We start from the raw sequence: 24,273 nt of genomic DNA on the forward strand, positions 1-24,273 counted from the left end.
GTTCTTGTCTACTACACTAATGCCAGTTTCTATGTACTACCTGTCTAAATAACTCTCTACTAATAGGCCCTTGAATTACAGTACATGCTGAATTATTCATGCTTAACTGATGGATGCCTGTGGATCTATCTGTACTATTTGAAGGACCCATTGCCTCTGTTTTGTTAGAGTATTATAATTAGCAGTATTATAAAGCACACACAACATATGTGTTTGGGTAGAATGTTTCAGTACAACACTTCTTCACCCAAAAATACATTTATTCCATTTCTGGAGTTCCTGTTTAATTTTGTCGATTAGTAATAAATAGTCCAAATCATCAAGATGTCTCTGAATTGGGAAAGGCTTTCTGCTATGCTAGTGGAAAAAATATTCTGTTCATGGGAGGCTATTCCTGATTTGGCATCATGTGAGAAGGGTAACTTTGTGTAAGCTCTTCTCAAGACTATGTTATGGCCCATTAGTGTTTATATGCTACAGCTTGTTATCTTCCTTACGTTGCTTTGAATCAAGACCATGTATGTATAAGATTTTTATCTTGTTATATTACACGTAAGTTCAAGCCAGTTTAGAATAGAAGAGTGATACAGAAAAGATAAAGACCAGTAATGAAGGGTTGGGGTGTGGGGGGTGGACAAGCAAAGAAAAGGATAGTGTGGATAAAACATCAGGATATAAGATGGTGGAAAGAAAAGTGGTGGTGAACTAGATAAACTTTGCCTGAGATTTGGAAGATGGTAGTGCATGGGCAAGGCATACATTTTTAGGGAGGGAGTTCCATTATTTAGGTGCTACCCCCAAAAAGGCCCTCTTTTTGGTAGCCAGCTGCATAGCCTCAGAAGATAGGGCACCTGGACAAGGGCTTCTGAAGCAGATCTTAACAGCTGGACAGGTTCATGTGAAAAAAGGCAATCCTTTAGAATCCTGAGCCCCAGGCCATTGTGGGCTTAGAAGTTTAAAAATACTTTTTTCAATTGAACCCAGAAATAAGCTTGTACCAAATGTAACACATTTAATACTGGTTCAGTATATTTTCCAGTGTTTCTGGTGTCAGTACTTTAGTTTATCTGGGCAGTGAGTGGACTGATATGTTTATAGCTATACATTATAAATTACGGAGTTCAGAGTAATGAATATAGATTAGACCAGAGAATCCTTGCTGATGATTGACATTTTCTTATTGAGGTGATGATTATCTACAAGAAATGTTAACTGTTGTTAGTGACATCCCTGTAGGTAGTCTTTTAATAACCCTTCTGAATTAGGGATATTAAACTTGTGTTTTATATCCATTTCACAATTATTGAGTATCTAATTATATCCCTATAGGCTGTACAGGTGATTGATGATGAATCTGTAGTGCCTACAGTCACAGAAAAATAATAAATACATGCAAAGCCAAGCATAATTGTTTTTGATATTTGGAGAAAGGTTATGTTCTGCATAGATAAATTTCATACAGGTCTTTCCATGCTTTGGATTATTAGTAGCCACAGTGCAGAAAAGCCTTTCTCAAACTGGTATTTTATTCCAACTTCCAGCCTCTGGGAGTTACAGTTCAACACATCTGGGGAGCACCAGGTGGGGAAGAACATCCTTCTCTGTGGTTTTTGTTGCAGTGGAGTTAGGAGAGCTGTGGCAATTAAGATTGGTAGGAAGAGGAGCAGATCATTTGCTGTCAGGTTGGGAACTTAGAATTAACGAAAGGGTCATGGAATAGCTGGATCAAACTTATATTCATAATAATCAGGTGCTCTGGCATTCTTAAAATGTGTGTCAACAAATGATGACCTCATGGGTTATACAATCCAGAGTTTACCACCCCACAACAAGCCATGGGAATTCTTCTGTGGTTTTTTGTGCTTGAGAAGCAATGGTTTGTTACCATGGTTGCATATGCATGTTGTAATCATCCAGAATTCATCCATTCATAGATTAAATAAACCATTGGGTTGGGGTTAGGGAGGAAAGGGGGAGAAAGTCCCATTGTGCTTTTGGACTTTCACTAATGCAGCATTAGACTTAACCTTTTATGACTTTACCATTTGCAAGAACTTTACATCTGAACCTCTTTTGCTCTAGTAATAATGGTGTATTATAATTTTTACAAGAAAATTAATACATTACAGGGTATGTTTCTTGCAGACACTGTTTGAATGCTAAAGTTCTATGGTATATTTCAGGTACATGCTTCAATTATCTGTGTGCACATAGGTTGTTCTCTCCAAACATAAGACTTTCCAGGAATATAGTTGGTTTAGTATGGTGCATTGCAGCTGTGTGGATCCTAAGCATAAGAGATCACGCAGTCAGTTAGCTACTTTTGTTTGCTTTCAAACAAAAGTAATGAGTTAAATTATTTTCAGTGTAATATTCTGAGTTAACCCTTCATAATTACTTCTATGCTCCACGACATTTATTTCAATAAGTGATGGCAGTTTTCTTTTATTCCAGTTCATGAAGGCAGTCCACTTGGGGAACTTCACCGCTGCGTCCGTGATGGTGTGAAAGTCAATGTCCATATCCGAACTTTCAAAGGACTTCGTGGAGTGTGTACTGGTTTCTTGGTTGCATTTGACAAGTTCTGGAACATGGTAGTGATGGTTCCTTCCTTTTATATGACTGTATAGCTTATTATTTGAATGTTTCAGACAGTCAGGGAAGTGTGTACATGTACATTTCCTTTGTATGTACATGGAAGAACATAAAGACTTTTTGATTGCAATATCTGTTTTTGTTCCTTAACTGTGCAACTTAATGGGAGTTTCTCAGTAGAGTTTCAAGCATTTCTTTAAGGTTGGTTATATCACTTAAAGCTTTGGATAATATTGCTTCTTCAAATAACCATGGATTAATAATATGATTTTTTGTGGGCTTTACTTCATTGTTTAATCCACTCTATCCTTTCACACACTATTTCTTGGTGCCAGTACAAAAGCGATATATGGTGTTTTTTGCAAAAGCAAAGAGGTGTCTTTTACAGGTTAAGTATAGATTGCAAGAATTATCCTATGGCCCTTAGACATCTTCAGAGGGTGATGATTATAGGATTATTCAGATTCCCATTTCTGAGGTCAGAGAGGGTGCTCCCTTGCTTCTGCATTCAGTGCAGAAAAACTATCCTAGCTGCTCTTTGGCATTGGGAAAGCAACTTCAGAAAGGGGTCAAAAGATATGTGGAGCTCAGAATATGAAGTAACCAGGTGGTACTCCAGGATCAATTCCCTCCAAAGCACCTCAGCTGGATGGCCAAAAACAGCTGTCTAGTGAAAATGCCAAGTGGGAGGTATAGTTTGCCTTTATCCTGTTCTGCATAAAATGCCCATAATCCTCCAAGTTCAGGAGCTTAATTGATTATATTCAGCACACATGTTAAAGAATGACTGTTATTCTGCAGTGGCAAAGCCGCTTTCCAATTAATCTTAAATTTCAGCAAAGATTCTGAGGGTAAAGTCATTTGCATATTTAAACAGAACAACCACCAACATGCTTTGGTCAACCCTAGCTAGGAACGTTCTAGTATCCAGGACCTGGGCTAAAATAAAGTATGGGAGCAATCCAGGGCCCAAGACCTCAGTACTTATATTATGCCTCCAGACTTGTAGGCTAAGACATCCAAGGCACAGAGCAAGGCACAGTGGTGGAGACCTTCCTTCTGACATTGCACTTTGCATTTCATCTAGACAGCTATTTTTTGTCATCTAGATGAAGCAGCTTGGAAGGGGAGGAAAGGAACTGTCTCAATACCTCACCTTCTTGCCCCACTCACACACCTGTTTTCCTTCTCTTTGAGGTCACTTTGCTACCTTTGAAACAGCTGGTGTGGTTGTTTCCACACTGTCTGCGTGGGTGGCGGGGATTCTTGTTCCAAGCCCCTGGAGCTGGAACTGAATAATTCAAACCACCCCCCTGATGATGGGCATAGAACTGTGCCCTAGATTTCAGAATGAAAAACTGAGGTATAGTTTAACAGTAACAAAACTGAAAAATTAAACTAGTTTTTTAGTTCAGTTCTAGTTCTGGTACCATTTAACAGTGCTTTTTACCTTAATACCTTTTTGTATAAAAGATGTACTTTTAAAATATATTTTAAAGGCACCCTGAACTCACCCTGGAATGAAATTACTGTGCAAACTTGCTGTAATAGCTCAACACTTCACAGGAGAAATAGGAAGGGGTCATGCAAATGTGTCTCAGTCAATTGGGAAAACTGGTGGTTTTAGGATCCTGATGAAGATGGCAAATATGGTCAGGAGCAGGAAGCAAAAATTTAGAATTGGGAAGATATTGAGACTTCCTCAATTCACCCACTCCGTAAGCTGTAACCATAGGCCAGCTGGTGGACCCACCAACTCCAGGTCACTCTCACTTTTCCCGCAGTGAAGAAACTCACTTAAAATGTCTAGTCCTCTAAAGTCACAGAGTTGGTCATCCATGCCTTCAGATCATGCAAAACATAAAAGAAAAGAAAGATGAGCATGGCATGACTCCTAAATAACATTTGGTACCATTTGCGCCTCTGACACTAGAGACTTTGGTAGCTAGAACCACCCTAGTGTCAACCTTTTCCTTATTACTGATGCTGGTTCTGCCACAGCTTCCAGACTGAATACTAGTTTATTTATTTATTATTTATTTATTAAAACATTTTTATGTCGCCCCATTTGCCGAGGCCTCGGGGCGGCTTACAACAATACTAGTTGCCTCAAATTCAGAGTGTGAGATAAGAGACTTGATACCTACCATCTCAGCATATAACCACTGACCCTCAGTATACCAGCTATTGAGTCAAATGCTCTCCAGCATGAATATCACGACTGGCGTCTGTGTCCACAACATCCTGTGCAAAGGGAGTGGTCATGATCTGCACTGTCAGAATGGGATTGGTGGTCAAAATAGTCTGTGCTTTATAGAAAATGTTGCTTTTGGGCTGAGTAGGATGCAGCTACTTAGCAGGACTTCCATTATGACTGAGGGAATGGGTGGTTTAGACATGCATGCTCGGACAGTGGGGGAGAGTTCCTGCCAAACCAGAACCCCTTACTATAGAAGTTTGCTCAAATGAGGCAGGTGCAGAACCCCACGGTGTGAATGCACAGGTGACTGATCATTCAGAGAACTGCAGGTAGCAGTAAACGACCTGTTCCTCCTTCCTTTCTTCACCCAGGTCCCAAAAGTTCTGCTACAATAGTATTATATAACACTGCAGCATATCTTGAGATTTTCTGGTTTTTTTGTTGCCCTAGGCCCTGACAGACGTAGATGAGACATACCGAAAACCTGTATTGGGCAAAGCTTTCTATGTTGAGCCACAGTTGACTCTCACTAGGGTAAGTATCCATTCTTCTGCTTCTTAGCTGGCTGATTAAAGTTTGCCACGTTCATTTAAACTATGAGCATATTGTCATGCATACTTTTAAAGAGCCACCTTGTTTAAAAAACTTCACTAGTTTCAGCAAAAGTAATTGGTTTCAAAAGAGGTTTCCAGTTAATCAGTTGCAGGCTGTAGTGCTAGCTCACTTTTGGCTAAATGGTTACTGCAACAAAAATGAATCTTGTTCTCTATCTTTACTCTTTATTTTGTAAAGAACTGATAGTTATTTTTGGAGGAGACACAAGAGTGGAAATCTTTTCTAGATTCTTGACCTCTTTGGGATATTCAATAAGGCTGCATGTTGAAACCCTGTAGGAGTTTAATCCCCCTTTTTGTAGCCTCTTCCTTTCCAGTGCCTTAATCTAGAGGCTCTCAATTTGCTTAGCTGGTACACTTTAAGAGGCTTGGCCATCCACTGATACTAAAAGAACTAGGATTTTCCCTCCCAAATTGTTGGAATCCACAGTACCCATAGCTGCAAAGCACAAATGGAAGAGTCATCTTGCAGTCATGTGTTGGCGGGCATTTTATAAGCATCTGGTTGGCCCCAGAATGCTGGGCTAGGTAGGTTTTTGTTCTGACCCTTTCTCCTGTATAGAAACAGAGCAAGTCAGAAGGGGCCTTCCAGTGAAGTTCACTCATCAATATACTTGTAGCTAGGCTTGGGATTGAAAGTCAAACTGGTTACCAGGATTCCACACATGCTGGCTTGGTGCTTAGTTATCCATAAGAATTCCCTTCCCTGAGTCCTGTGAACTAGGGAAAAGGTTCTTTAGCTGTCTTCCAGGTCTTTCCAGAATGTGTCACAAGCAATTCTTCTCTGTTGCTGCCTTCTGCAAAGTCCTGTGGAAAGGAGAAACCATCCTTCTTTCCTCTTCAGTTTTTCCCTGGAGGAAACAGAGAGCAATTTCTCACTCTTCCCATTGGGAGTGGCTGGAGATGCTGTTGTCAGTGCTCTTTGCAAAGCCCTGCCTTTGGATGAGAACCAAAGCCCTTCCTCCCCAGAGTTCTCCATGAAGGAAAAGCTGGGCTTTTGTTGGAAGTGCAGAGGTCCTTGCCAAAGTGGAAAGGACGCTTGCCACTGGTGAGTAGGCAAGTGGGTTTATAGAAGCTTGCTACTTACTAGCCATGGTGATGGTGTAAATAACTTTCAGTGGTGGCAGAATGGTTTGACAGTAATTCTGTTGATCTGTGAAATTCACTTACACGCTGTTCTAGAGCATGGTCTAGATGAAACATTCCTGTGTGGGGGGCAACTTGAGAGAATAAATACTGGTTCTTAATCGGTGAATGCGTATAAAGGGGCTTAGGCAGACCCCACTGCACACCTCAAGACGATATAACAAGCTTTGTGGGGCCAAGTGGGCAGGTCCTGCTGCTGATTTTATTATTTAGTAACAGTGACTGAGCAAGGCAGAGCTCTTGCGGTTGTGGATGGGTCAGTGAAACTGTTGACCCAGAGTGTGCCTGCTGCAAAAAAGGTCAAACTACATGTTGGGTATAGTTAGGAAAGGACCTGAAAAGAAACCTGCCAATACCATACTCTCCTTATACACATCTATGGTGAGAATGCAGTGGGCAGTTCTGGTCATTGCATGTAAAAAATTAAATCATGTTTGAAATAGTGCAGAAAAGGGGAGCTAAAATGATCGAGTGGTTAGAGCAACTTCCCTGTCAGGAAAGGTTGCAACATCTGGGATTGTTTAGCGTAGAAAAAAGCAGGGTGGATTTGATTTAAATCACTAGTCGGTAAGACTAGATTTAAATCATGGTTTTCTATATAATGTGTGCACATGCTAGCCTTACCCGTAGGTAGAGGAACTTCATTAAAATATTTCCAAACCAAATCTCTTTTAATGGCCTGCTGCTATTATTTATTTATTTAAAGCTTTTCTATCATGTCCTATTACAAAAAGTCTCAGGACAGTTAATTATTGGTTTTCTCTTCCAGGGAAAGAATGTGATAAACCTCAGGCTATACACAAAAAGATTCAAAGACTTGTGGAGTATTCTGCTCAAATGAGTTCACTTTCATTTTCCCTGTTTGCCCCTCCCTCCTCACACTTAACTTCTTGTGCAAATTTATTCCACTCACAATAATCTTCTTCTATTCATCAATATTTTTTTTGAAACTTAACCCTTAAGAGGTAAGGGGTTGATTCTGTGTACATAGTTTTCCAAAGGCACAATGGAAGTAAGGTCTATTTCTCAACTCAGTATGTTTATTTTATAATATTTTTGCTGTGAAAAAGAGACGTATGATCTCTGCAGACAAAAATTAACAGTTTTGAGAACTGTAGAACCAAGCTTCTGTGACAATATCTTCTAGATAGAAAATAATCTTTCCAAAACCTCTGGAAGAGCCTAACATTGTGAATGAGTTAATGTAATTCATTTACCGATAATTTTATACATTGCATGAATATACAGACTCATGCTACATAATTAAAACCTAATTCTTATTTCATGATGAGTAACCTTTGGATTATAATGTGTCTTAAAAAGGAAACCATGTTTTTTCCTCAAAAAACATTTTATTTAAAAAAAACTCAATTTAAATTAAAAATCCATTTTAAAAAATCTTTGATTTTTATCCACCCTGCAAAAAAGGCGAGTAAGGGGGAGAGATGATAGAGATGTACAAAAATATGCATTGTGTGGAGAAAGTGGATAGTGACATTTTTCTTTGTCATAATACTAGAACCTGGACTCTTCCTGTGAAACTGATTAATGGTAGGTTCAGGGCAAATAAAAAGAAGCACTTTTTACATGATGGATGGATAAACTATGAATACACTTTTGCAAGATGCAGTGGTAGCGTGTAGGAAGTGTTTAAGAAGGGACTGGATAAATTCATGGAGGAGTAGGCTATCAAGGGCAGTAGCTCTCTCCATTGAGAGAGGCAAATTGCCCATGTACAGCAATTCCTGGGGAACATGGGTGAAAAGATGCTGTTGTACTCATGAACAGAATGCTGGACGGGATGAATCTATAGTATAATCCAGCATGGCTCTTTTACATTCTTAATAACAATTTGTCACAAAGCCAGGGTGGTTATATGCATAGCATGTAGGAAGTATATGAGACATGTATGGTCATGCACAGTGCTTTTTTTTGTGTAAAAAAAAAAAAAACGATGTCAGAACTCGGTGGCAGTAAGCACACACAGGAGCAGCTATCTCTCACTATCAGCAGATAAAATAGCAGCCTGCAGGCACTATGTTAATGATGTTTGCTGCTGATCTGCTACACCAAAAGCACTTTGTAAAATCCATTGAAAAAAGGTGCCGGAATGCCGTTCCAGTGCGTTCTATGACAAAAAAAGCCTTGGTCATGCATATAAAAACACAGGGTGAGTTTTAAATGAAAAGACACCTTTTAATACTGTATGTTTTTCCTCCCATATCCAACTGTTTTCCTTTAGCTATTTGACAGACTCAAGCTGCAAGAATCTTTGGTTAAAAAAGGGAATGATTCAAGGATGACAGCAGACCTGACAGACCTCCAAGACACTCCTAAGACACATGGGTGGAAGTCGGAGTCAGGCTGGGGAAGATCCGAGGAAGAACATGGAACAAAAAAGCACTCTAGTAGAGAGAGGACACGGAGCTCTAGCTTGCCTCGAACCTCTAAGAAGGAGGCTGACCTTCCTGGAAGAATCTCCCAAACGGAGGGGAAGAGTGCAGCTGGCACAAGAAGTCGATCAAGGAAAAAGCAAAGGCCCAAAGTGGATTATCAGCAAGTTTTCACACGGCATATAAACCAGATTTTTATTCGTGGGGAGAACGTCTTGCTTGTTCACCTAGCACATTGATCTGATAGACTGACCTTGATCAAGAAGCAGAGTGAACAGCAATGACAACTGCGTGTTGAATTGCGCATCATTTTGAAACAATGTGGTATAAATTCTTTCCCCCTTCCTTTGATCAGAAGGGAGAAATGGTAATGGACTTTGGAGGCAGGTACAGCTTGAGCCAGTTGCCAGCCTTGATGGACTAGATCTTGGCCCAAGGACGTTTCTGTCTTCAATGAAATAGATGTCTTACAGCTTGAAGGACTCATGTCCTGTGGACTATTCAACATTGTGAGCTTGGATATAGGACAATTATCACTATAGATTTAAGGCCTCACAAACTGGCCACAAAAGAACTAGGGATTTTGGTGACTTAATGTGGAATGCTAGTAATTTAAAATCATGGCAAAGCATGTTTTTAAAAATGATAAGGGGATTAAGAGCTTGTGGAATGGAGGAATGTCTTTAGCAGCTCTAGAATGGATGCTTGGTATAATTCAGCATGACACTTCTTATTCTTGCTTGGACCTCAGCCCTCCTATCAGTGTGCAAGGCAAGACAAAAAGAGGTACTCCAGAAGTGAGCTGCAGTGCCCTCTGGTGTCTTGAACAAAAAGTGAATGGAAATGCAAGTAGGAGGTAGAATAAAAGGCAGTATTTGGCCTTTTCTTCCGTATCGATAAAGCCTGTGGACTTAGCCCATCTTTCTTTTTCCCTGGCCACCAGCAGATGGTGAATGTAGCTCAATACGTAGCTTTTCTGCTTGGGAACTTGTCTTGATGTATGTTGAAACAACCCAGAATTTGCCATCCAGTCTCTGACAGTTTTTTCATATATTTGTGCGGTATAGCAGTAAAGACTAAGATGATGTATATGCACTGCTTAAATAAGAAAAGATCATGTTCGTGTTTGTCATAGTCTTACATGATCTAAGTGACTTTGAGATGCAGATTTCCCAGCATCTGATGGTAACAGCGGAGAATGGTTTGTTTATGAAATTTCTGAGGATTTTCCTGACTGTTTCTACATCCTAAGTGACACTTCTGTAATGCTAATTGGATTGTTCCTGCAAAGCATGTTTAAGGCTATTTATAACGCGTGCATGATGATTATTTAGAAAATCAGTGCTATTAATGATTTCTCCCTTATCATTCAGTAGTCCTCAGAAGAATTGTGCAAGATATTACAACAACGCATATGTATAACATGACTGCCAAGAGAAATTTTACGGTGCTATATAACAGTGCCCTTTTTTTACAAGGAGTGTGTGTGTGTGTGTGTGGCACTCCAGTTTCTGGATATTACTCCGGTTGCGTGTCTGAGAATGCAGTGAATATTCACTAACCCTGAATTGTATTGGGAGGCATTCTTAAAGTCTCCACAGAAAAGGGGGGCTTCTCTAAAGACACAAGCAATAGGTTGCCTTTTTATATATGTGCATTTCTAGAATAACCAAGAATCTTGTCGTGAATGAGGTTGCATTGGATGTAGCTCAGTTCATTTTTTTCCAGGCTAAATATATCTATCTATATCTAGACGGACGGACAGACAGACAGACATATTTAAGGTCTGAGTGCAAAGCCTTTGCACCACTTCTCTGCCCCATTCAAGGGTGGCAAAATGGTGGTGGGGAGTTACCTAATCTTGGTGGGGTTACCTTGCTACTTTTTTCCATCCAGTCTCAAAGAATATGTTCCTCTGAGACATTCTTGACTTCTGCTCTGTAGCTCTTTTCTTCTCACAGTAGAGATAATGACTCAGTGCTCCAGGAGCATTTCTTAAGCATAAAATGCTCACTTAGATCCCACTTCATTTTAAATAATTGTTTTCACTTTTCCATCTTCAGAAGGGTAGATCCCATGTCTGTATTCTGGAGCTTTTCACTGTTTTTGCATACTAGTTCAGAATATGAGGGTTCCCCAAACACAGTTTATTTCATGCCCATGTGATTTTCTTTCAGCGATCAGTTTCCCACTCCAGGCGAAATGCATTCCTTCTTACTGCCTTCCTGTGTTTTTTAATTCTAAAGCTGAATGTGCAGTTTGTTGACTGGAGTCACTTTCTTTGCTTCAGTCACAGCTCTTTGCTGAGAAGGCGGTTTTTACTGATTTTTGACATCTTAGCCAATGTTTTGCTATACTTTGTTCAGCAAAAGCCCGCTTCTTTCAGTTTACTACCTCAAGCTAACGCTCACTGCTGCTGCTTTTGTTTTTTGGAAACCTTTCCAATCGTTATTTGAATGCATGAGCTTTACTAGAGGCATCAAGTTCCCCAGCTAGCAAAAGCTGTTCATTAATTTCAGCAGAATGAAATGGCCATTTATACAGAGGCATGTGTGTGGGTGGGGCGATTTTGTGCATCTTGGTCTTCATAGATAGTTGCAATGGTCAATTCTTTTGCTTTAAAACCCAACCCTGCCTTACACTTCTCTTTAAATTGCCTCTAACCCAGTTATTGATTTTCTCAGCATACTCTGGATCTGATCTCTCTTTCCTCTTCTGCTCTGTGTGCTTCTCTTCATGAAGTTTCTAAGATACCATAATTACATAACATTTTAGATGATTAAATATTGCTAAATGCCATTAGTAGGTCTGTTGATATAATTAATTAGCATTTATCTCATATCACCAACCTTGTTTCCAACTTTGAATTCTTATAAATACCTTGTGAATTTTTCTTCTATTGTTACTTGAAACCTCTAGATCAAAGGTGCTAAGTTCAAAGTGTTTTTGAAGTGTCGTTTTGCATTTGGAATTTGTCTTGTATAAGAAGTACTTGGATACATATGTACAATTCCCTCTCCTACACCAATCTCTGCAACTAAACTCAGGACATTTTTGCATGAAAACTATGTATTCTTTATGTAATTCCCTGTCTTGCTGCCTGTTCTCCAAAGTTGCAAAGTGTAGCTTCAAAGCATAGGGGTAAAATAACTCCCAAAGTATAATAACCTCAGAAGCCTGTTCAAGGTGTTTGGAAAGCACCTGAGCATGTGAGTGGGAGAAGGAGCATGCCATAAAGATCTTAGCCTTGATTTTGGCATAAGTCCTTTTCCAAATATTCCATACCTGAATATTCCTGAGGTAATAACAGACAAATGCTTATATTGTTAAGTGTTACTCTTCCAGGTTTATCTCTCAGTTAATCTTTAGCCAGGTTGATATTTATGGATTCATCCTTCATCCAGCTGTTAAAAGTATTAAATAGCTAAATGTGACATAGTAAAACAGAAAAGGCTTGTGATGTGGCATGGAATGGAATGCAAAATGGCTGCCTCCTTGTTCTCTTGCTCTTTACTTTGCTCTATGTGGAAAAGAACTTGTGAAGGAAATGTGAAATGTCAAGTTGTCTGTCAGCTCAAGTTTTCAGCAGTACTACAGCTTCCAGATGGAAGCTGCTAAAAAGTGATTCTGCAGGGCAATGTTTCATTTGACAGGTTTGACATTTGGAAACTTTTTCACAGAGCAGATGCGAAGGGTAACTGCATTATTTTCAGGTTATATGAGGATCTTAAAATGAAGACTTTTCATGTTGAAGACCTGCTGTTACTTTTAAGCAATTTCGTATGTACTGTAATGTTGCTGATCTTCCTGCTATTATATGGGGATGTAATTCCTAGCTCAATGGTAGCGCAAAAGTGCATGTTTACACTAGTGTCCATAAGAATATATGTCAACAATTCATTGTTCATACCATGCAGCTCACACAGCACACTCTGGAAGTGGTTGAAGCAGATTTTGATTCTGTTTCCCAAGATTGTAAGGCGAATCTCACTGGGGGGATTCAACAGAATCAAATTTCAATTCAACCTTGGTGGAAGCTCTTCCTCCAAAGGCCGTGGAGGCAGAGGCTCGCTTTCATGGAGAAGTGATGTGAATAACTTGTTTTCTGATGTATACAAATCTTCTGCTCTTAGCTGACAGGTAGAAACTTGCCAGGAAAGGAAAAATGGCTAATGATGCTTCTGGATACTTTTATTCACCACTCAACATGGAGTAGGCTAACTTAGCTGAGGGAAAATTAGTACACCTGAGACTCTGTCAGTGTTGTATTCTTTCAGAGTGAAAAGTAGCTTGATCAGGCTGTGTAAAAACATATCTACTCTGTTTCTTCCCCATTCTCAAAAGATTGGCATTCTCCCTCAGGAAAAAAAGAACATGAAAGCTGCTCCAGGCTCCTTTAGTAATTGTGTTTGATGTTTACTGCTTCAGAGCAAAGTGCAGCTGAATCTTTGTATCTTATCCTTGATAGATCAATTTTTAAGTCGACAAATGGAAAATGCTCACCCAGCATTGTTAGATATTTTTCTAGCTAGCTGCACTGCTGGTGTTGCTTGCATGCCCAGTGTAATTGTATAGACTAAGCCTCAGTGTCTAAGGCAGGTGAATGATCTGCACTGCAGGTTTGAACTGGTTTTAGGAGGGTGGTTTTCCCTGATTAATGTTCGGAACTGTTGTTTTGTGACTGAAGTCACATTGAACTACGGTTCCCAACTTTCCTTGCTTGGGAGCCTTGACAGGGTCAAAACTGGCTTAGATTTGTAGTGCAGGTTATAGCCATTGGGTATGATTCCTTCATGCCTTTGTTTGCTGTGTTCCTTTTTTTCTGTCTGAGTTCCTCTTTGTAAAATGCTCCATTACCTTTTTAGGCTTCCATCTTGACACTTTGGAGAGGTAACAGGAATCACTAACTTAATTCTGTGAGCAATGCAAAACTCGGAGTTCGCTGCAAGTGCATGTCTTACCCGTTAGACTACTTGGGAATAGAAAGAATGTGCAAGTTGCTTCCAAATCTGTCTTCCTGAGTATTTTATTACTAAGAAGGAATTGCTGCTATGAACCTATCAATGAATGTATAACTCGTTTTTGATTTTCTGTTTTGCTTGATGGATGTAAATATCTGTATACAAAGGGGTTCAACCTCTAAGGCAATAAAGATGTTCATAGGTTGTCCCTGAGTTATTTCTGTTAGAGCCTGTGCTGGTATTTTTGGTTGTTGGAATTTTTTTTATCCCATCTTCCTGCAATATCATACGACATAGTAAAACTGTATTGAAAAGCAAGCTGCTTAAAAAGCAGGAGCAAATGAATAGAACAGCTGGCTTAAACCAGCTGCCATCACCCAGATGCAGAAGAATACAGTCATCTTGAATAGCCAAAGGCCTATCCAAACAAACAGTAGTCTTAGCAGAATAGATCAGCCCTTGATTTATGACGATCTAATCAACTAAAAGCTGCCTATTTTCTACTGAGTGGCTTAGTCTTCTGCAAATGGGGCTAATGCTTATCGAAATGCATTTGGAAGAGAGAGGGAATCCTCCAAATGGTTCCATAACTTAAGTAGAAGGGCTACATTTGGGATGGAAAGAATTTGGGGTCTGGCAGCAGATTTGGTCCTTAAGATTTTTGTGTTTATTTCTTTAAAAGGTGAAGGTGTGAAAGAAAATAGAAGCAGAGGTTAGAGACAGAATGCTTCCTGCAAAATATATTCTTTGCAGATTGGTAGGTAGCAAAAATCAGGTCAAGGAGCCTGAACAAAATGCCAACCCACTCATGGAGAAAGAAATATCCCTACCTTTCTTATTCCAGATTGCTTCTGGGTGAAAACCAAGGCTTTTTTCCCTGCAGAACTTAAAATGAACAGAATCTCCCTTTTCTTGCCAAGTCCTTTTTGGGTCTATCACATAAGCATTTTTATGTTGGTTGCTGGGCCCAATAAGATTTTTTTTCTCCGTGCTGATTAGTAGGTAGTACACTATTCTGTGATCTTTTGTAGTTTTTAAAGGATACTTTTAAGTTTTTGCTGAGTTTGGGGATAGGTTATTTTCCTTTGTGTGTACTTTTATTAAAAAGTGATGGAGTAGAGTGACCCTGTGACCCCTAGAGAGTGCTTAAAGGGACATCAGATCATTTGGATTATCCGATTCAATGTTGGGAAAACAGCTCCAAAGTGGAGTTGAAGCCCCCTCCCCACAAGGCAGCCAGCACAGAAGGGACCTCATCAGCTGTGTCTATGAAGTCATGAGACCAGTTGCAGAGAAGGGACACAGAAGGTATTGGGAAGTGGGCAAGCAGGAAACGAATCCAAGAGTACCACGATATTTCCGATTGTGGTGACACACTTGTCTCCTTTCCTCTCCCATCTGAAATGCTACAACCAGATGGCCAGAATCAGATGTTGATTCTGCCTCTTACAAAATGCTCAAGATCCTCTTGAGTTCAGAGGGCTACAGGCAACCCCACTGGATTGTCCAGTAAGAACATGCTTTCCTTTCAGTGACCAGCGACGTGGTCTAGGCTGAAATTCAGGGATGCTGGATTTTTTAAAATGACACTGCTGCTGCTGCTGCTGATACTATTCAATGTATAGACCACTTACCATAGCTAAAAACAATGTTTCCTAGTTCACAATACAAAAAGTTTAAACACAGAACAGTCAAAACCTGTGAAATTGAAAACAGTTCAATCAGCAGCACAGTCAATCAGGAAATGTCTGGGTGAGCAGAAGGCCTTTCAACTGGCTCCTTAAAGCTTGCCAGAATTGGCATCTCCCAGATACTGGGTGAGCGCATGCTGCAAGGTCGCCACCACCAGCAAGACCTTTCCTGAAGATCTTGACATGGGACTGTCAGGAAAGCTGACCTGCTAGCCAGGTAAGCTGGTTCCAAGTGTTCGGGGTGTTTCATGCTCAGCAACAAGACTGTGAGCCTGTCTCCTCGGCTGCCAGGCAGTTAGATGTGCTTCCATATCGACTCCTCACGCTCACTGTCACAGTTTGCACCAGCTTCCGTGTCTAGACCATGGGCAAGAATAGGACCATAGACAGTGTACTGTACTCCAATAACCTAAATGTGAGGTTAGCAGACCATGGATTACACATTATTACCCACAGTTTCATCTATTCTCTGGCTTTTTGTTTTTACAAAATGGAGACAATATTTTTTCTCAGCAAAACACGTAGGACCCAGTCATGCTAAAATCCCACTGAATGTTGAATGGTTAATGGTTTGCACCATCACTTTGATAATGACAGTGGGGTCAGGGCCACTGTTTCTAATGTTTGATACCACATAAAGGGATTTTGGTTTGCCTAAATTTTCAGTTCCTCCCTCACTGTTCATCTGTATTGGTTCTTTCTTTAGCACCTCTGGAACCAATTCATGTTTCTCTCATGTTTCAGTTATGTGGCTCATTTCGGAGTCATTTTTTTCTGCAGTTTGTAACTTTGAATGTTATAAAACCTTCAACAGCTAGTCTATGATGTCTACTATCATTATTTCTAATACTGTATTACATAGAAACAGAGAAACATAGCAAGTTAGAAGGAGTCCCCTGGGCCATCTAGTCTAACCCTGAGCACAAGCCAGCTCAGCTCATAAAATGTCCAACAGTGGAAAATTTCCCTTACTCAGAGTCTACTGCACATAGGCAATAAACCTCCAGACAGGAGCCAGTGCTGTCATTCTGTTAGCAAGCTACAGCTCCCAAACTATGTGCAGGAGGAAAATCCAACCGAAGTTACCTTTGTGCACTAGCTCTGTTGTGCAAACTGTCCCACTTGAACAACCCACCAAGCAACAGTTTAATGTAACAATGAATGCACCACTGCTTGTGCAGCAAAAGGATTTGGTGGAGCTCTGTAAGTAGCATTTGCCTTGTGGGAAGACGCTAGTAAACAATCCTCCATTTGGACTGTGCTGCTTCACAGTTATACGTCGAATGTAACAAGAATAATAGAAGAGGGACAAATAGAAAGCTAACATGTTAGGATAAACTATTTTAGCCATCTCCCCAACATGGTAAGGGATTCTTTTTCATTGTGTGGTATATGCCAGGCCTGTAGTCCCAAGCGGCAAAACCATTAGGCTTGTGGCATCAGGCTTCATATGTAGCCAGCTTGTGCCCTATACCCAAGGCACGTGCTAGAACTTCGAATCCCTTGTTACCTTTGCTGCTGGATGAAAGGCACCAGAATATCGAAAGCTGGCACTGACTTGGTTCGCACTGGTTGCTGGCCCCATTTGTCCCTCATTAGCTTGCCATGATACATGAACTATGCACCAGGCCTCCTTGAGAAGCCATGGCTTGTTGATGGGTGACTTGTTCGCAGAGTGGCTTATAGTGATGTGCAAACCCAGCATGATGGCTTGTGCCAAGAAGCTACAGAGCTGCTTGGAAAGAGTAACAGCAAACTGCTTTTCTGGCTGCCTTGTGACCTCACTAAGCTGAACATCAGGCTTGCCACACACATGTGCCTGAGCCCCATTTGTGTCTGTGGTCGCGGTGTGCTCTGTGCGAATGGGAGTGTTGTGCAAATCCGGCAGCGGTTGACAGTGAAATTTGGGCAGACTCCTCATTTGCAGGCCTTTTCTCATTAATCAATGCCAATGCTTAGTGCTAATACATAATACTAATATATAATTATGTGTATATAATTATATAATTATGCTAATGCTAATGAGTATTACTTAATGCTAATTTGTGCAGCTCTCCCCAAAAGTGATTTAAAAAGTTTAAAAGTACAAATCTCCCCAATTCCACAATTTCACACCTTCCCCATATTTATATATAAGTGTCAGTTTCTGAAACATTCTTTCCACTTACCCGGAAATCTACTAAACACCGATGAACTGGATTGAACAAAAGAGTGCTCTCTAAAGGGAAGGCCTCAGCAATTATGGGTGTCCTATAAATACGTGTGTGTGTGTGTGTGTGTGTGTTTGTAACAAACGAGCAAGTGTGCCACAAAGGACACTGGGATCCATGATGACCAGAGCAGATGGGAGAACCAAGGGGAAACCGAACCATGGCCTACTGATCATCGGCATCAGGATGTGTTTGTGCTGGATTAAGCAGCTCACCATGCTTTGTGGTCTGGGTGGCTTCTCGTGGCTGCCCACTGTAACCTACTTGTTGTGTACTTCAGGACTGATATCCCTTTCCTTGCTGCCAGCTTTTTCAAAGACAAAGGTCCAATATCCAAAGTTAGTTCTGCTGTAGTCTTTCAGGCTGTCCACTAGATGGCAATAGTTTAAAGAGAATTTACATTCTGCTCATCTGGCAAGAAGCGTCTCCATCTTCCTGCGTAGTTTATATAGAAGATGGGCAAAAAGGAAAGGGGTCGGATGAAATGCAGATGTTTGTCCCAGCAAGAAGCCCAGTGAAAGTAGAAAGAGCGAAGCTTGTGGAAGTGCTGGGTAGAAGTACTGCTTTTTCTGCATATGATTCTAAGCGAGTTTAATTGGCTCTGAACACACATAGCAATGACATCTTTCAGTTCTGTATCCTAAAAGGTGGATGTTTCATCAGAGACTCTTTGAACAGAGCCTAAAAGGGGACAGATTGGCACTAGGTCACTAGGGAACCTGCTAATTAGAACTAGCCTTTTGCAAACATTTCAGCTGAAACCTCAGATGTTTAAGACCACTCACTAGATATCTTTTGTACATCCTTTCACATGTTCCTCCCACACAATCCCATCCGATTCAGGAAGGGCAGAAGAAGGGGCAACTCCCATTCCAGCTCCTCAGTGAGCGTTCATAGCTTTGCATCTATTGAAACGAGCTGGAGGCTGGCCCTGGGTGATTTTTGTGAGATGTTTGAAGGACCTTCTTGTGTGCCACGCAGAGCCTCTTGTCCCCTGATGTAAAGCAGTAGCTGAGGCAGTGGTACCCAACCTTTTTGGCAAGTGGATCATCCATGAAGGCTTCGGGCTGAGATAATTTCATGCACCCTGCAGTGCAGGGCCTTTGGAAGGCCAAACAAAATTGACCGGTCTTGAAAAAGACACATGTTGCAATTCTGTCTGAATTAAACCAAAACTGACAGCTTCTTGTGTACTGAATCCTTGGCTGTTATTATGGGCTCCTGACCAGTTCATGAGCATGCAGATTTTTGTCTAAACATCTCACCCAAGGATTTCCTTATGCTGTGAGGCAGTCAGAATTAATTGATTTCAAAAGCAATGTTAAGCTTGTGATTCTTTGTCGTGGTAAAGGTGCTCAAGAGTTTGCCTCTTCCATTAGATTACTTTTTAATTAAAATTTCAACCTGAAAACTGGGCTTCAAGTGCTTCATTGCAGTGGATGCTGCTGAGTAGCAGAGTGTGAATCATTCTCTAGGAACCAGTCTGACTCCCAGCTCTGCTTTTAACACCCATCATGAGCTAATGAACAAAGCTGCTGCTTTTCTCACAACAGGCAGCACAGAGGTTTTCAAGGAATGTTTCCTAGAGAGAATGCAACAGGTTGCAGCTCCAGGCCTCTACAAACAATTTAAAAAGAGATAATATTTACTGTGCAAAAACAAATTTTATACTTCCCAGACCCAGCCAGTGATGCAACATGGAAATGTTTCTGGGGGGGGGGGGGTGTCTAGAGCTTCATTTTTCAATGGATATTTTTTTCTAACTTCTTTAGTAAAAATGAATGTATGACAATCACAAATAGAATAATAAGCCAGCCTGGCAGTTTCAAAGTTGTAATTGCTGTTCTTCCTTCCTTCCTTCCTTCCTTCCTTCCTTCCTTCCTTCCTTTCATTCATTCGGTTTTCATCCCACCCCATTAGCCATAAGGCTCATTGGAAGGGTTACACAGTTAAAAATATACAATTAAATACAATTAAAAATAGCAGTTAATATAACAATAAAATCTAACAATCCAACAAGCAAAGCCACACAGTAAAACTTCACAGACCCATAATTTATTCAAGGACAACATAAAAGTCACAGCACCAGATTATAACCAAGTATAAGGCTGTAAAACCATTAAGATCATTCTATCATTCAAAATATCAGAAAAATAGAAAAGGTCTACGTCTGGTGCCAAAAAGAGTACAAAAAGGGCACCAGGTGATCCTCTCTGGGGGGCTAGTTCCAAAGTTGGGGTGCCACTGCCAAAAAGGCCCTTCTACTTATAGCCACTCTCCTTATCTCCTGGGCCTCTGAGGATGTTTTCAAGGGCTGGGTATGCATCTGTGGGAGCAGGCACTCCTTTAGACACCCTGACCCCAAGGTATTCAGGGCTTGAAACACAAGTGTCAACACCTTGAATTGGGCCTGGACTTTGGTTAGTAATGGGTGGAGATGGCAATGGACTTGCTTTTCAGGTGATTGACCTTTTCTCTGTGAGAAAAGATGTGCATGCTATGGAATTACATACGTGTCTGAAAGTGGAATGGGATGAACAGTGACAGTGAAAAGGAAGGTGCTCCAAGAAGAGAGCTGGACTTTGTTGCAACAGATGTGTGGCTGTCAGCATAACAAACACAATTCTTTTCAGTTGCTAATTAGCATGTCAATGGTTTTCTATACCTTTGGGTGTTATTCTTAAATTTAAATAATGTACTTTGAATTGTGGTGCTGGAGAAGACTCCTGTGAGTCCCTTGGACTGCAAGGCGATCAAACTGGTCAGTCCTAGAGGAGATCAACCCTGACTGCTCTTTAGAAGGCCAGGTACTGAAGATGAAACTCAAATACTTTGGCCACCTCATGAGAAGGAAGGACTCCCTGGAGAAGAGCCTAATGCTGGGAACAATTGACAGCAAAAGGGGACGGCAGAGAATGAGGTGGCTGGATGGAGTCACTGAAGCAGTTGGTGTGAGCTTAGGTGGACTCCGGGGGATGGTAGCGGACAGGAAGGCCTGGAGGAATGTTGTCCATGGGGTCGCAATGGGTTGGGCATGACTTTGCGACTAAACAACGGGAAGTAAGGGAAGGGAAGTAAGTGCTTTTTTACAAGCTTTCCAATAAGAATGTTACCTAGTATAAGATTTAACTCACATTATCAGCCCAATCCAATGAGGTTCACTGTAGCCTCCAAGTTTGGATGTTTACAGGCATCTATGGAGGTGAAGGTAACCTTAATGCTCCCCCGCCTTGTGAAACCAATCCTTCAGTGGCCATGTAGGTGCAGTGTCTCTGCTGAGTGTAGTATGAAGAAGAGAGGCCAAGGTACCAGCAGGATGCTTCAGATCATGGGCTGCCTCCAAAAGCCAAACTCCAAGGTTGTTTGCTGCCCAGAGCCACGGCCAGTGCAGCCCTTTCCACGTCTGCTGGGAGGTTAGCCGGGGTGGGTGGGGGTCACTCTGAGTACAGCTCTAGCAAAAGAACATGTTTTTGAGTTCAGACCTGGGACTCTGAAAAATCCTAGGGCTGTCCAGACTGCACTTAGCAGTCACAAGATTGTGTGGCCTGTGCATTTTAATTTTCCTCTGCAAATATTTCAGGTCAAATATATGTGCTATATCAACACATATCCAATAACATGAAGTACTATTTTAGCTTTGTTTACTAAATATGAGTAAAATAAACATGCTAAATTAGATCACTGTAAGGCAGGAGTGGCCAACTTATGTAACTCCAGATGTTTGGGATTCCATCAGGTTTAGTCAATATAGCCAGTGGTGAGGGATCATGGGGGCTGTAGGCCAAAACAGTTGGAACGGCACATGTCGCCCACCCATGCCTTCACCTACGCACATTGAAAAGGTTCCCATGAATTTTTTCTGGAAAACCAACTGGTCAACTGAGGCTAGATTGGAAGGAGAAGCAAGACAGGGCCTTATCTGTGGCAGCACCCTAATTGTAGAACTCTCTAAGGATATCAGATTGATCCATCTTTTCCTAGATGGATGTGTGCATATTTTTATTTATATTAGATTTATTTCCTACCTTTAAAAAATGAAGTGGCTTACATCATTCTCTTCTTGCTGCTCTCCATCTTATCCCCACAACAGCCACCCTGTGAGGTAGGTTGGGCTGAGAGTTTGTGACTGGCCCAAAGTCACCCAGTGGGCTCCATGGCTGAGCGGGGACCAGAACCTGGATTTCCAGAGTCCCACTCCCACCCTCTTAACCACTGCACCACACTCACTCTCAAGTTTTAGGAAGGAATGTGATATAGTTTTGCTTTGGTTAACTTTTAACAGCTTTTTCCTAGTTTCATCCCACTTTATGGATATTCTAAAGATGGCTTATGCTCTCCTTAAATCAGGTTATCTTGTTATGAGATTGTCTTTAAAGTTGTATATCACCCTGAAGGCGCATTCCAGCAAATTCAGCTGTATAGTAATATTTGCTAGGCTTACAAAAAATTCTAACCCTGTAGATGTGAACCTAATAGCACAAGTCTTTCCTGTATGATGTTGTGTATGTTGTTTCAGATGATCAGTTAATAAATCAAAGAGAATCTTCCATGTTCGGATTTCTCACATTCTTTAACCTCCAGAATTCTGGCCTGGCTCATTCTTCTTTACTGCTATACAACTACAGCTCAAAAGTGTATGTTCCTTCTTAGCATTTCTGCAGGAACATCTGTATCATCTTTGCCTGTCCAGTTTATTGAAGTAGGATGCAGTTCTAAGATGCAAAAAGACATTCTAGGATTCTTTTGCATCATGTGCTACCAGTGTCTGAGTTCTCTTCTTTCTGCCATAACACTGAGACATGAGACATGACAGAGGCATGTCTGTAAATTGCCTGAAGTTGTTGCAATATTGTTTGAACCCGTTTTATTAGCTGCCTTAAGCTCACTGAGAAAACAGTGGGATTTGCATGTTTTGATTCTTTAAAAAATTGTTATTTTTTAATGCAACCACACCACCTTTAGCATTCACTAGCCATTTATTTATTGCGTTCTTTATAAATCACAACTAGAATTATTTAGAATGTTTAAAACTAGAATTAAGAGCACTTAAGCCATCAGCAGGATGGTCAGCTGTGGTGTACTGGCTAGTTTTGGGCTGTGGACCTGGGAGATCCGGGTTCTAGTCCCCACTCAGCATGGAGCTCACTGATCACTTTGCCCCAGTCACAGACTTGCAGCCCACTCTATTTCAAAGGGTTGTTGTTTGAGGATAAAATTGAGAGGAGGGAGAATATACAAGCTGTCTAGAGTTGATGGAAACGGGAAAAGGCAGGCAATAAATATAACAATAAATAAACAAAATGGGCCAGATCCAACTTCCTTGTTGCGCCTGCAAACCGGGTATTGCTGGTGGAACGGGGCTTCTCTGTCCTATACCCTTCTACCCACTCAGTCCTGCCTGACCTGCAAATCTCTGAAGATGCATGCAGCTAAAGCTGGATGGAGCCGTTTCACAATCAGGGACCTTCAGCCATCCAGGGCTGCACTGTGGGAATACTTTGCATCATGACTAGAGCATTGCAGACACTGCCTCAGTACAGATACATTGGACTCCCCAGTAAAGCCCCTCCCATGTCATCTGGCTTGTAATGTTGGGAAGACCTTGCCAGAAACATCAGGGCTGGAAGTAGGCCTCCTGAATGCCAGGAATGTGTAAGTTATAATTCCATTAAGGACAATAGACCTCCAGCTGAATAAAGTGGCGTGAAAAGAAATTGTTGGCACGCTGTGAGCGTCCGTGAGTTTACTTCGCCACTGCAAGCTTTCTAGTGTCACGTTGGGAAACCCATCCACACATCCAAAGCTAAAAGTAGGCGCGGCAGGCTCAGCCTGTTCAAAGCAGAAGCAGAACATCAGCAGCCCACCCCCGGCTAGTCTCCTTCCTCACAGCAGTGGCGGCGAATGATGCATCAGAGAAGAACAGGCAAGAGTGGAGTCACCGGAGACACCTTGCCAGGCACGTAAAGGGACCTGGAGTGCATTTGCCATTTTGAGGAGCTGACCCCCCTGCCCAAGTTCTTTCCCGCCTCAGTGTGTGTGTGATGGAACTACAAATCAGCCTGCAAAAAAGAAAAGATTTTGGTAATCCACCCTGGCATCACCAACATTTTGCAAAAAAGACTAATTGCCAAGTACCATATGCACGTGGGACCATTAGTAATTCCATAGCTATGCAAATTAAAACAGTGATGTATGATTTATGGCTTTAATAATGTTCTGAAGGCTCTTAAATTTTAATCACTTGCAACATCCTTTTTAATATTCAATTACTTTATTAACTAATTAGGTCACTTGCTGAAAAAGCACATAAGGTTGGTGCTATTTTAATATCAGCTGAGCCTCACAAAATACCTTTGAAATGGTGTGAATGGTTTATTTATTTTAAACAGATCATTAAGATGCTATCATTAATAAACCAATTATAGGGGGGAAAGCAAGAAACCGAACTGCAACTGCTGTGTCC

General features: G+C 41.1%; 1 protein-coding gene across 1 annotated transcript in view; it reads left to right on the forward strand.

Annotated features, from left to right (window-relative positions):
* The window catches only part of LSM11 (LSM11, U7 small nuclear RNA associated), a 17,008-nt gene extending 2,893 nt beyond the window's left edge, over positions 1–14,115 (forward strand). Inside the window, exons 2-4 of the mRNA XM_044450947.1 lie at positions 2,455–2,594; positions 5,246–5,329; positions 8,798–14,115. Coding sequence (XP_044306882.1) covers positions 2,455–2,594; positions 5,246–5,329; positions 8,798–9,187 — 614 coding nt within the window. The 3' untranslated portion in view covers positions 9,188–14,115. The remainder of the gene's footprint in view (positions 1–2,454; positions 2,595–5,245; positions 5,330–8,797) is intronic.
* Positions 14,116–24,273: the final 10,158 nt, after the last annotated feature.

The sequence above is a fragment of the Varanus komodoensis genome, unplaced genomic scaffold, assembly GCF_004798865.1.
Source record: "Varanus komodoensis strain SLA01 unplaced genomic scaffold, ASM479886v1 scaffold6_1, whole genome shotgun sequence".
In the NCBI taxonomy this organism is placed as follows: domain Eukaryota; kingdom Metazoa; phylum Chordata; class Lepidosauria; order Squamata; family Varanidae; genus Varanus; species Varanus komodoensis.